General features: G+C 37.2%; 1 protein-coding gene across 1 annotated transcript in view; it reads left to right on the top strand.

Annotated features, from left to right (window-relative positions):
- Nucleotides 1–3,445, top strand: part of LOC140227721 (uncharacterized) — a 49,223-nt gene extending 45,778 nt beyond the window's left edge. Inside the window, exons 7-8 of the mRNA XM_072308130.1 lie at nt 534–706; nt 3,122–3,445. Coding sequence (XP_072164231.1) covers nt 534–706; nt 3,122–3,445 — 497 coding nt within the window. The remainder of the gene's footprint in view (nt 1–533; nt 707–3,121) is intronic.
- The last annotated feature ends 11,223 nt before the right edge of the window (nt 3,446–14,668 follow it).

Below are 14,668 nucleotides of genomic sequence, written 5' to 3'. Positions count from 1 at the left end.
TATATGGTAGAATGTTTTGTGATACAAGTGACCTATACATATGCATCAAAAGTGATATCTTGAACATTTTTGAAATCACTCTTCCCAAAGGTAAACAGGACCTTTAATCAACGGAATAAAGGTCCCTCGTCGGTAAATCATATTCATTAACGGACTAGAGACTGACATAAACCTTAACTTGAAAAAAAAAACAAAAACAAAAACGAACATTCATGATGAGCAAGCCACATTTTGTAGGTGCATTAGGTTTAGGTTTGCTTCTTATATAAGGTTTGAAATTTTCATTGGTTTTGGGAGAGGATATGAGCTTGTTTCGAATAAAATATCATTTTTCAATATGTAAATGTATTGCTAAAAGTGATCATGATAACATTTGTTTAATACCGTCTCTACTCATCTGACCTGCTTATTTGTGCCTCGCAAATTTACATCTCTTTCATGGATTGGTATATCTCACTGACTTATGCAATATTTGGGGAGTGGCCCCGAGGTTGTATGCTTTCATTGCCTGATTTTTATATTACTCTTTATAGGGTTGTTTCTTGTCTACATGGTGCTGACAAATTGTTTCGGCGTCACTAGCAGCATCGTGATACTCCGCTGTTACCATCAGTGGGGAGAAAAAGCGCCTCCTCTTTGTCTTCGTCGGCTTTGCTTCATCAAGCGGGACAACGAGAACGCCCTCAAACGAAGAACAAACCTCAAGGTAACACATCATGATTTTGTCCCCCTCCCCTTCCCCTATTAAAAACAAAAACAAAAACAAAAAAGCAAAAAAGCAAAACAAAACCAAACAAAACTAATGAAGAAATCATGACTCAATGTTGGGATTTATGAAGAATACTCATACTTACTCAAATACTCAAAACTTAAGCGGATCACATTTGAACGATGTCATGGATTAAATCGCTATTAAATATTTTTATCATAGTTGTTATATTGGCAAAAGTAAAGAACTTTCTTTTCATCTACTCTATGTAAAACTCGATTATTATTATTATTATTACTATTATTATTATTATTCTGCATGTTAAAGATAATATAAAGTTTTGGTACCTCAAAAGTTTCCCTGAATTTCCTTGTCTTAGTTGTGTTTCCGGTGAAAGTACCTTTCATATAACTAACACTGTGAGACTTACTCGCCCCAAAGTGCTCTCATGTCTGAGTAATCATGCAATAATGGTTTCGTACGAAACCATTATTGCATGATAACTGCGACCAGCAGCGTGCAGCCCCATTCGCATAGCTAACTGCGACCAGCAGCCCCATACGCATAGCGTAATGGGGCTTCGCATTGTAGCATTCAGGATCATGACAGATTTAGTATCGCGGGTAAATATCAAATTAAAATCCAAAAATTTCTTCAATTTGAAGACTTACCAATTAAGTTGAAGTATTGAAAACAGGCTTCGGGTAACGTTTGGTTCTGCCAATAGTCCCTTTCTGTTCGAATTGATGACTGAATGTGACTCGGTCGAGAGGACCTTGGGATAGCTACATACACTGAATACTACGGCCAGCGCATGCGCACACAAACATCTTATCCGTTCATGGATTTGAAATTTGTGCGCATGTGATGTGATGTGCTTTTTTGCTTGTCAGCCGATTAACTCGAGAAGTGGCACCAAAAAATGTTAAGCCTTTTTTTTTTTCTCTCTCTCTCATTTCCTTGTCAGCCGATTTTGGAACACAATCAATATAACTGTCATCCAAAATGTCTATCCCCCCTCCCCCTTCCTCAAAATGAATCGACGTCCCTGTTCCCATTAAACAAACAAACAAACAAAACTGGGCCCCCTCACTTTTATTAACATTGCGCCGGCCCCGTCAGAGGAGCTAACCTCGGCATTTGCTTGTTAAGCACTATGCTGTACGTGGTTCATCAATATTTGAGTACGAGTCCGGACCAGTGAATACTTATGTCCTTCGACGAGATTCCAAACTGTCCATCTCGCTGCTGGTGTAACAATGAGTATCTATAAAAACGCTGGGATGAGAATAATGACAGGGACCTCCGACAAAGCATGACATCACTTTAAAGGGACTGTGCAATGCAAATATTTGTTGACTTAATAGCCTGCGCATCACTTACGTGGAATCTCCATATACGTGGTATATATAATATCATTACGTTTTCATTAGTTCTCTTCAAGTTACTTGGATACGCCCACAAAAACCAACCAACCAAACTAACAAACAAACAAACAAACAAAATCCAAAGGAAGATCTGTATCACCTTCCATAATTATGGAACGGGAAGTATGACTGACAACAGAAAACCGCAGCGCTCTTGACTTTCCTTTATATTAGAATAACGTGCTGGTTTCCAAGCAATGTCTTCGACTCTTCGTAGCATGGAAGCATGCAGCTTATGCTTAGTATATATGGTATAGGAAAAGGTGCATTCCAACGTCTTTTGATAGAATAGTGATGATTGACGGATGATGTTATTTAACGAGTCTTTTACCTTTACATACACGATGTTGAGGATATCATGAATCAGCTCAAGCTTTTTCTTTACTTATGTCTTGAAGCTATACATCGGAGAAATAGGATTTTATCATTAAGCGCACAAAGCTAGTGGCGTTGACAGTAAGCATCCTCTTTGGATAGCTTTCACATTGACAATATGCAATGACTGGGCTTATCCGACATTTTTTTTTCCTCCTTGCCACCAGTCAAATTACTCGAATATGCCTTTGTTACCATATAATGTATCTATTCATTTATTGCACTTTATAAAAGTACTGTGGGTTTTGTTGCACCATGAATGTCGTAGCCTCGTACCTTCAACCAATATATCTACAGAGTACTTGACAAAGAAAAGAAATCGATACTCTTGGATACCATTAAATAATTGTCACCGTAATGTAATTAGTAATGAAATGCAATACATGAATAACGGGTATGATATTTTCAGTTATCTGAATTCAAAGAAAAGTCAGAGACACTTTATGAATCGCGACACATATGTTATCTCATGAAAGAAGGGACGAAAACAAAAACTCAATCACCCATGATGATGGTACATTATGTGTATTCCGCAAATACAGATTATCAAGCAGACTGGAAGTGTGTAATGTGTAGCCCTTCCTCGAATGTACTATTTTTATGTTTTCAGTGTGCTGTATATTCAGTTGGCGACGTGCGACCAGACTTCAACTTAAATCCAGTGAGGTTGATGTCATTGCAAGAAAGAGGTTCATTCCAATCAGACCTGTCCCAGGAAATTCGAGGGAAAAGCAAAGATAATCCATCCAACCAATTTCGTCGCGGACTCGTACAGGAAACGCGCTCGCACGTCAGCACGGAGATGCAACTGGAGCGTAATAAGAAGGAGTGGCAGGCTCTTGCATGGATGTGTGACATATACCTATTTATCTTCGTTGTCGTGGTAACATTAGTCATTATTCTCTCCCTGATCGCATCCTTCCTGCTTCGATAGAATACATCGTCTCCTTTTCCTTGGTGTTTTCAAGCATTTTATGTAAACGTTGAAGAATATAACACCGATTACAATGGATTAAAAATGAATGAATTAAAAATATGGTCAATGTAAAAGCTGAGGCTTGATAAGCCTATTGGCAAATTGGCAACGGCCGTGGTACTGTTGGAGTCGGGGGTGCCAATACCGAGACAAATAGTCCATGGGCCAGGTCAGATATTGGTACCACCTGAGGTGGCAAAACCTTTTTGGTGTCATTTTGTTTGTCGGGTATCAAGCTATGATAGCATTCCCAAATGAGTAGCTTAGTCATAATAAATGAATTTTTGACCAATTTGGTCTCGTTGTTATATCCCTAATTCCCTATACTTCTGAATCGAAACTAACCGCTATACGAAGAAGAGCACTGTCTTCTGTATGTCCACATGTGTTCTGTTGTAAACGCGGTGCGCATAGTCTTTATTCATGGCAGCGGAGGGCATATCCAAAGGTTATGATGTCCACAGCGCTTAGTCTTTATTCAAGATGGCGAAGGTAATATCCAAAGCTTATGATACAGTGTATATCCCTTTATCTAAAAACCAAAAAAAAAACAACAACAACAACAACAATTCCTCGTGGATTTTTGCCGTATTTCTCAATTATTCATCATTTTCCGGTGAAAACGCTACGGTGAAAACGCTAATGCCACGCCAATGTTGCTTTATTTCCATCCAACAATGAAAGATAATGCAAAAACAATGTACCGGTACACTACAATACATTATAATGAATAATATTGTAAATGAACAGAGTGATTTTTGTTTAAAACGGATGTATTTGTTGAGAGGGTTGTATAAAAACAGTATAGATAATTCCTTTTATTAGGAACTTTAGATATGATAACGGTACATTGTTTTGTTTGTTTTTCTTTTTAGCAGTGTTTACCAGAATATTGATGTTAATTAGGCTAAAAATAAAAACCACACACACACAGACATGAAAACAATTGTCACATAATGTAAAGACGCAGTATGTAGCAGAAATTAAGAACACATTGACAGGACAATGAAGGTCAAAGAGACAAAAGAAGGGGATGAGAAGAAAGAAAGAGAGATCTGATGCCACGCAACTCCATCACCGGCTGGAAGTACGAATAGAAGTCGCCCCGGAGATCAAGGTGAGTTGTTACATTTCACTGTGCTTCTGTTTTGATATAACCAGTGAAATTTTGATGGTGTCATTTTTTAGAGTATCATATGCTGATTATATATGAAAAATTACAGAGGAATTGGTTTAAAAACCTTGAAATTATAAAGGTCACACTGTGCCTGTCTTTGCTAAAAGATCGTCAAAAAAAAAATGGTCTTGGTCGGGTTAATGGCTGAAATCTGTGATTATTAAAGCTACTACTCTGGAAATGCTATCATAACAAAATATAATCCTTAGATATATGCCATTTCAAAATGCAAAACTAGAACTTGCCACCTCCGGTGGTACAAATAACTCATTTTTCGGGTCTTGGCCCATGGACTAATTATGTGACAATTGTTTCCGTGTCTGTCTGTTTTGTTTTGTTTAGTTCTGTTTTTTTGTTTTTGTGTGTGTGTGTTTTTTTATGTTTTGTTTTTTTTTTTTGCCTGATTAACTACAATATTCTGGTAAACACTGCTAAAAAGAAAAAAGAATGTACCGTTATCATTTCTAAAGTTCCTAATAAAAGGGATTATCTATACTGTTTTTATACTGCCCTCTCAACAAATACATCAGTTTTAAACAAAAATCACTCTGTTCATATACATTTTTATTTGATATAATGCATTGTAGTGCACCGGTACATTGTATTTGCATTATCCTTCATTGTTGGATAGAAATAAAGCGACATTGGTGTGGTATTAGTGTTTTCACCGTAGCGTCTTCACCGGAAAATGATGAATGATTGAAAAATACGGCAAAATTCACGAGGAATTGTTTTTTTGTAATTGTTTTTAGATAAAGGGATATCCACGGTATCATAAGCTTTAGATATTCCCTTCGCCGTCTTGAATAAAGACTAAGCCCACCGCGTGACAGCTGTGGACATTTTAACCCTTTGGATATTCCCTTCGCTGCCTCGAATGAAGACTAAGCGCACGGCGTTTACAACAGAACACCTGTGGACATTATACAGAAGACAGTGCTCTTCTTTGTATAGCGGTTAGTTTCGATTCAGGAGTTTAGGGATATGAAAACGAGACCAAATTGGTTAAAAATTCATTTATTATGACTAAGCTACTCATTTGGAAATGCTATCATAGCATGATAAGCATATCTATGCCCGACAAACAAAATGACACCAAAAAGGTTTTGCCACCTCAGGTGGTACCAATAACCCATTTTTTCAAAAACGCCTCGGTTTAATATTGTCTCACCTTGATATTGACTCTGCGGGCTCCAACAGCGCCAAGGCACTCGACAAGAGCAACGTGGATTGAATGAAAGCAGCAACATTAGAACGCATGAGTGAAAATTTGAGGAAAATCGGACAATCGATGCAAAAGTTATGATTTTTCAACATTTTGGTGTTGGAACCACTGGATTAAGAGACTACTAGAGTTCATGACGTTAAGTGTGGACAACAATATAAAGAAAGTGATAATAAAGAAAATTCAACATGCTTTCACTTTTCTTGCGTAATGAAAGAGCACTTGACTAACCACTTTCAGAAAGCATGGGGAATTATTACTACCCTTAATATGATTATGTCAGTATCAAGTTGATAGAATGTGTAATTTTCATGAAAAATGAAGTTTTGTGGAATTCTCTTTATACTTTCTTTACATTGCTGTCAACAAAATGACGTCATACTCTGTCGTAGTTTCCTGATCCAGTGGTTCCAACAATAAAACTTTAAAGATCCATAACTTTTGCATCGATTGTCCGATTTTCCTCAAACTGTCACTGATGTGTTCTACTGATGTTGCAGCTTTCACTCATTCCACATTGCTCTTTTGGTTTTGGTTTCCTTTAATTCTCAATATAGCATGTATATCACAATTATGATTTTTTTTTGGTGCGGGTTTTCCTTATCTTAGCCATTTTAATCTCCGTATATGATAAACGGGGAATGAAACATTAATTCAATGTTGGATTTCTCTATGAAGAAACGCCTAAAATGGAGTTTTATACACAGAGTATGTTTGAAATTGTCAAGAAAACGCATCTATCTGTCATGTCTGTATATCAAAGCCATTTTTACACTCTAACGTTTGGTGGCTGCAACTACAATGTTTAATGATTACAACTGCAAACTACATTGTCCTCGTGCCTGAGAGAATGGACGATTTTCCCCGTGGAAAGTTATGAATTATGAAAATATGATGAAATATATCGACGAAAGATCCATTGACTCTTTGTAGGCGATCAAGGATCTTAAACTTTAGATGACTTTCCAGCACCCGGGAGGTTTCTGCAGGCAATACCCTGTTTTATTGGATAGAAACCATCCCTTCAACACTTTACTGTGTAGTCCAAGGCCAATAACGCTATGACAATTTCCTGCCAAATAGCTATTGTAATGCGCACTCATCGATCTGTCGGTCAGTATGAATTACAAAACAGTCTTGATGAAATAGGCCTACAAGATATTTCATATTAAACGATATAACAATGATTATCTGTATCTGTACTAAAATATCAATCATAATTCTAGAATATGAACATAAAATTACAACAGCATCACGTTGTCTATCATTGTCAGAATACGACATAAAACATATCGCTCAGACCGCCATCTTGACTCATTTGTATTCTTGTCAATGCGCATGCATCGCTATTATATCTACCGCTGGTGTGATTGAACATGGAAGGTGAGAAGTAGAAATAAATGAAATTCAATTTGATGACCGGGCAAAAATGCGTCAGCCCAGGGTACATGCAGAGAATATGGTAAGAGAAGAATTACTGAACACACAACCACTGGGAAATGGTCTTGACTAAACGACGAAATGAAGTAATAGAGGAGTAACGTGGTCCACCTTTCGCACATGCCTTCAATTTTCATACAATATTTTGAAATGGTAAAAATCATGGTATTAAACAAATCTATATGGAGTGACAGGAATGCAGGAGACCAATATAGTAAGCACGTGCTTGACGAGGATAGTGGCCTCGCATTATACACATAATACAATCAAAGATCGAGCAGATTCTGAGTGGGTAAAATATACAGCATGACACAAAATGTAAAGAGTTTGTGTAGATGAGAACGTGCTACGTGCGTGTGTGCGAATATGTTGTGTATGTGTGTATTATAAAGAGAATGTAAATTGTATGATTATTGTTCTATATTATGCAAAGATTTTTGACTTTATATGACTACGACAGGAGATTCCTTGTCGCCGTGTGGACGAGGAGGGAATACGCTATCCTTTTGATACCAACAGTAAAATGTGTTCAATCATTTACTATTATCATTATACTTGATTGGTTGTTGGTTTAAAAGTGTAGATGCTGGAGATGGATTCAAACAAAACGACTATGATTATCATCATGACGCTTCGATACTTCGATACTTTCGCAATTTCAAAAACAGCAGTTAAAGGTGTGATAATTTTTCAATAAACACAACGAGCCGTATCGTCGCAGATTTAGTCAGCCAATCCTTGCTTACGGTATGATGGTAAATTTTCTATTTATCTGCAAGGACAACCAAGATGTGTTATTATCTATCCCATCGCTTCTGCATGCAGTACTGGAGAGATTTCACCGTCGGGAAATCACATGATGACCCCACCCCCAAATAAAGCACCTAATCACAACTCCGACACTGTAGGGAATATCAACCAATCCAGCCCTGGCAGATCTCATAATGGTAATTCTTATGAAATCATCCTTCGGTCGTCATATGGTCATTTAGTAATGTGAATATAAACCATTTGCACTATTGCCGTCTGGATTTCTACTAGAGTGTCCTCTGATAAATAGTTCTGATATAAGCCATTTTCTTTCTTTCCATACCACATAGACACTCACATTTATTCATCTTACGATCTTACTTTACCTGTAGAAAATGCAGCCATTCTCATACAAAGCAATTTCTTTTTAAAGTGTCATCAATAAATTTTGCTAATTCCTAATTTATCACTGTACATACTATAATACCCAAGACCTGACCGTCTAAACAATAGTATGTAAATTATCATGCTATCCCGTCAATTGCATCAAGAACTCGCGGCGCCATCTACGTTTTATATTAGCCAATGGATGATTCTAATAATCCCGATCATTTTATCTGGAAAAGTCCTCGCATCTCACTGACTTTGTGGGTGCCCTCCCCATTTTAGCAAAAGGTTAACTCATGGATTGATAGACTGTGTGTACGTGTGTGTGTGTGTGTGTGTGTGTGTGTGTGTGTGTGTGTGTGTGTGCGTGTGTGTGTGTGCGCATGATATTTAGCGTGTGTGTTTGTGTCTGGGATTGTGTGTGTGTGTGTCTGTGTCTGTGTCATTAATGTTTCGGTGCTTTTTCACTTTAATAGTGCTTTCTTCGTTTTGTATTGTAGACCAATTTTTCCTTCTTTCTTTCTTCCTTTCTTTCTATTTTACTTTCCTTTTTCCGTCTTTCTTTGGGACTCATTGGTAGATGTTCTCAAGTAATGCTTGAGAGTATTAGTTATGTGTTGTGTGAAACGTACAGAGGAGAGCATATGACTGTTTTCTACTTGTTTGATTTTAGAATGCCAAATTAATTTTTCTATCCAAAGCAGCGGAGACAAAATCCCGTGAGAGTCGGGCAAAATGATTTCGTGAGTGATGGGCAAAAACTATTTTGTAGTCCATTTTCCATCTCGTGACAAATAGACAAATTACTTTGGAACTGAACGACGGATGGCCATAACAGTGAAACATGATCATAAAAGGATTTATGGCTATTGCTAATATATAGCTAGCCTTCATTACGTACGATCCGAATTTGTTCCCATGAATGCATGAATTTCTAAAAGGCATTTCCGAGTATCATTTCTAATTCACCCCTGATCAATCGTTGTTACCATGGTTACACAAAGTGCCATAGCGCGTGATATCAAATGCCCTATTGGCTGGATTACATTTCATTTTACCTATAATCTTTGCAGCTTCGATGGCTACTGTATGTATCACGATTTCTGCTATGGTGGATAAGCTTCAACAAAAGGTTTTTGTAGATAGTAGTATGGTATAATGTCAGTTCTTAATGACCATACATTAGGCCAAAAAGAAAAAAAAAGAGATGATTGCCACGTAATGGCAACTCTACGAATCACGTGATTGCAATATAAGATAAATGAAAGTATATATAGTATCATATATATATATATATATATATATATATATATATATGAAGAGTTTGTTTGCAAAAACCGATAAGTCCATATTTGCCAAATGGAGATATTTGCGATTAAAGGTCAAGAAAAATAAAGAGAATGATAAGAAATTTTTTGCTTCTTTTGACCATAACTTCAAAAATATACCTTTAAATGTAGTGACCAATATATCATTTAAAAGGTATTATTTTGTACTTTATGACAAAGATCGTACTTCAAAATCTTCAAAAATGGACTTATCGGTTTTTGCAAACAAACCCTTCATATATATGACTACGACAGAATACGACACTACCGGTGACCCGGTTGGTCGGTGGCCCGAGACCATTCAAAGTGGCCAAGTTTGCTTTATTTTGGGCCGCTGATTATGGGATAGATGTATTTTTCACTGTAAATTTAATTTCATGTATAATAATTCATGACAGATTGAAAGTACTGCAAACTCAAACACAGATGTAATGATGTTTCATGTCAAACTTTGACTTGAAGTGTGATATCACTTTACAAAAGCCAAAGAGGTGAGTGAGTTGTTTATGTGACCAATAGACCGACCACTATTATATATTCGTACGTGTGAAGAACTGATATGAGGAGATAGGGTTTATGCGATTGAACTGAAGCATGTAGGGATAGAGGATGCCCTTCAAAATACATAACTGTTGGACGGATTGTTTGATTTTCCTTGAGCATCACTGATGTAGGCCTACGTGTCTGCATTCACCGTAGATATACAAACGAATTGGAGTTAAACTGCCTTCGGTCTCTTAAGATAGCAGCTGACGTTGAAGGGGAATGCAAGAGGTTGTTAGCTACAGTAACAAATCATTGATGCAGGCACTCGGCGGCCTCGTTTGCATGCATGGTTCATGTGAGACAATTAGCAAGGAAGGAGATCACAATATCTGGTTACGTGATAAAATGAGCTTCGAAGGTAAATACGGATGGCAATGCTTTAACTTGATTGAAATATTTGGCCTTTCACGATTAAAGAGACACCGTTTCTGATTCTCTCCGACGCTTAAAAACCGACAAAAGCGTCGATCATCGGGCTTTTTGAAAAAAGATGATGTCATCGGGTGCCGCGGTGAAAAAATATTTTGTGTGTGTGTGTGTGCGTGTGTGTGTGTGTGCGCCCCTTCAGAAAAGGCTGCTCATCGGTGCGCTCAGTTGACGGATTGACGAGTCCCCCCCCCCCCCGAAAAAAAAAAAAATTAAAGACGACACGGTCTATTATCTTTAGGTGTCTTGAGGTTTTAAGTAAACATACCAGCCACACAGGTTTAAGTTACAGATCTGTTAACACAGAATGCTTGATTCTAAAACGCATGGTACCATCAGGGTGGAATACAACCTGCCCGTAATTATAAGGAACTAGGTCATTCTGTCCAACGGAGTTGCGGACTGTCAAAGTAAAGTAAGGAACTTTGTGGCAGCAGTCTATCAACTTTCAAAATCTCCCATATGGAAAAGGAAATGTGGTTTCACGCCCACGAGTGTTAACTTAGATAAGAAAATAGCAATTTTAAGTTCCAAGGGCGGTAGCGTCCTTCTGGTTGTCAGCTGACTATGTTATACATATTGGATAAATCAATGTATGAACGCAAGCATAATGATGTAATGACCTACCACACATATTCGTATTTTGTTACGAGTCCCGAAATTGCTAATTGCAACCAATCCGAGTTTATGAATAAAAGAACAAGCACCAAAATCTCGCACGAGGAAACTGAAGGGCTTTTTGAAGTGTTTACGAATATCACATTGAAGTACTGTATACTGACGTTCACGTAATCCCCTACTGTGAGTATGTGACTAACAGCTATCCATTCAGTCGTCATGAGTTCAAGTCAGATTGTTACCGGAGCTCGAGGGCAGTACAAAAACCCTTCAGGCCCCGAGTTCCTAATATACTTCTTTTATTGACCTGATGAAGCATTAGTTTCCTTAATACACAATTAATGACGTCAAGGAACTCGGGATGTATGTGTGTGTGTGTGTGTGCGTGTGTGTGTGTGTGTGTGTGTGTGTGTGTGTGTGTGTGTGTGTGTTCGATGGTACTGCAAGTTTGGTTTGTTTGTTTTTTTCAGGTGTGGTTTGTGTTTAGGTAATAAAGTAGCAAAATTATAATGGGTAATGGGGTGGGAATTATGTATGGGCCGAGTGTTACTAAAAGTGTCTAGCAAAGTAGTATATTATATGGTTAGGACGGGTAGTCAGGTTAGCTGCGGGAATGGGTTTTATTTAGATATAAGTATACTTCCATTCTTTCTTTCTTTTTTGTTATTTGCTGTAATATTACCATTTTATTTCTTGTATTGATCCATGAAAATGTATGATTATTTCAGTTATTTCTAAAAGAATTATTATCTTATATTTGTGCAGTAATACCAAAGAGAAGTGATGTATTTTGTATCATGTGATTGGAAGTGAATGAAAAAGGGGGTTCCTAGAATATCTTTCTGAGCGTTCTGAGTGACCAGAAAGCCCGGTCATTGAATAACGTGTGTTCTTCTTAAATTTTTGACAAATGATGACTTTCACAATGTGACCAGTTTTACCCCCCCCCCCCTTTCCTCTCATTCGCACTAGGATCATGCTCACATCTTAGTTTTATTATGAATTCACTAGGTAGGGATTATTATAAGGAACGGGATAAGTTACCAGTCTGCCTAGCAAGTCAATAACACATACCCAGGGTTTTGGCATATTTCACAAGGTGGGTTTAATCGGGTAGGATGCAAAATCTTTTTTGTTTGTGTATGCAAGTGAGTATAAGAGTGCCCAGATATGAGAGAGAAAGTGTGAGAGTGAACAGATGACACCCAGAGCTTCTTGCAGAAAGATGTGGGGCTGAGGAGCTGCAAAACAGGCTCCTATGTGTGTGTAGTTATAGGGATTTGGAGGCACCGAGGCTGAGGCACACGTCCAACTTAAAAAAAAAAAAAAAAAAAAAAACCCTCACAGAAAAGGAAAAACAGCTTGCATCCTTATCATTTTGATGAATAATGGTCAAGATCGGAAATTAAAGAAGGTTTCATAGAGGTTTCATGGAGATATATTGGATGTACAATTCCTATACGAGAGATAGTCTGTTCCAGGGCACCTTGCAAAATGCGAACATCCATTTCCTTCACCCCAGCATATTATCTTTTCTTACGCCACTACCAAAAGAATTAACGAAAGTGCAGTTGCCAAGGAATCCAACCTATTCTTCTTCTTTTTTTTGCATGTCTCCACACTCATTAAAATATTTTACAAGGCTGTGAAGAGAAGATGATAAGTGTAGACCAGAACATGATGCGTGTCTCCTAGTTCGTCAATGCGTGTTTGTCGAGTTATTTTTATATGTATCTCGGCAGGTCATTCAATTGAAACTGAGTGTAATATATAAAACCATATGCGATTAAGTAAATTCGTTCACATGTTCTCCGCTGCCATTTGATTGGTGACAGGTGAGATTTGTGAGGTGTCGTGATTACGGAGCCCATTGAATTCATTTGCACAAAATGAGAGCTATTCAGGGAATTCAATTGTGCTTGCCCGAGATTTACTGAGAGAAATATGTGTGTATCTATCTATCTATATGTATATATATATATATATATATATATATATATATATATATATGATGTTCATCTTCGAATTTTCCACATGTTGGACTTCGAATGTTATTATCATAAGAAGAAGAAGAAGGAGTTTCGAGTATGCCATTTGTAGTTCCAACAAGGTTTTATTAACAAAATTTTCGACCCGCCTCGGGCCTTCGTAAGTGTATACAATATATATATATATATATATATATATATATATATATATATATATATATATATATGTATATATGTATATATGTATATATATATATATATAATATTCACAACAGTAGGTATAAGTGTACACAATATATACATATATATAAGTATATGGTTATGTATGTTATGATATAATTTATGATGGTAAATGTAGAGCACTTAGAAGCTTTTCAATCCCCTATGATGGCATTGAAATGGAAGTAGTATTTTTTAAACCGAACTAAAATGGATGAAGTACCATTTGGAAACGAATTGATTTTTAAATGTCTTCTTTTAAATTTCCAATTAGAAGATCATCATTTCATTACCAGTAGTGGATAAAGCTACTAAAAACAAGAACATCATTAAATGAAAAATAAAATGATAAGGAATTGATGTAGTTCATATTTGGAAACGATCTCTTCATATATGCATTGTTTAAATTCATGGATGCAACCCCCACTGGGATTATGCAAAACAGCATAGCATCCTGATATATTTTTTTTTGAAGAATGCAGAAGCTTAAACAACCGCAAAGCTATCCCCCAGAGTTAATGAAACTAACCTTTAATATTTCATATAGCAAACAGCAAACGTGGTGTAAATTACACGAAAAATTGGTGGCATATAACCTTTGTCCCCAAAGCCTTCTAGTGTTCCCCTGGTCACGCAATTGTGCTGTTACAATTATCATAACCTTCCAGTTTCCAAGGATGCACTCTGTGATTAAGTCGACGCAATACCATGTTCGTGGGTACTTAATGAAAAGTGAAAGAGAAAAAAAAATGTTTGACTGGAATAGAGAGAACGAATGTTTGGGTGTGTGCGTGTGTGTTTGTTTGTGTGTGTGAGTGTGTGTGTGTGTGTGTGTGTGTGTGTGTGAGTGTGTGTTGTGTGTGTATGTGACAGAGAGAGACAAAGAGTGAAAACTTGGGTCTTGGCATAATGTCGGATTGCCACACATGTCATTCGCATCGCCTAGAAAGATACCGAGACTGATGAGGCATTTCGATCTTTTCATTTGCTATACGCCTTTTCACAATTCCACTTTGCGCATGAGCAGAAAAAAGGTCATTTACCATAACAGCCATGGCAATTCACCGAGATAAGCAT

This window comes from Diadema setosum, chromosome 4 (assembly GCF_964275005.1).
Source record: "Diadema setosum chromosome 4, eeDiaSeto1, whole genome shotgun sequence".
NCBI lineage: Eukaryota > Metazoa > Echinodermata > Echinoidea > Diadematoida > Diadematidae > Diadema > Diadema setosum.
Note: the sequence above shows the minus strand (reverse complement) of the source record. Positions and strands in the feature narration are given on the sequence as shown.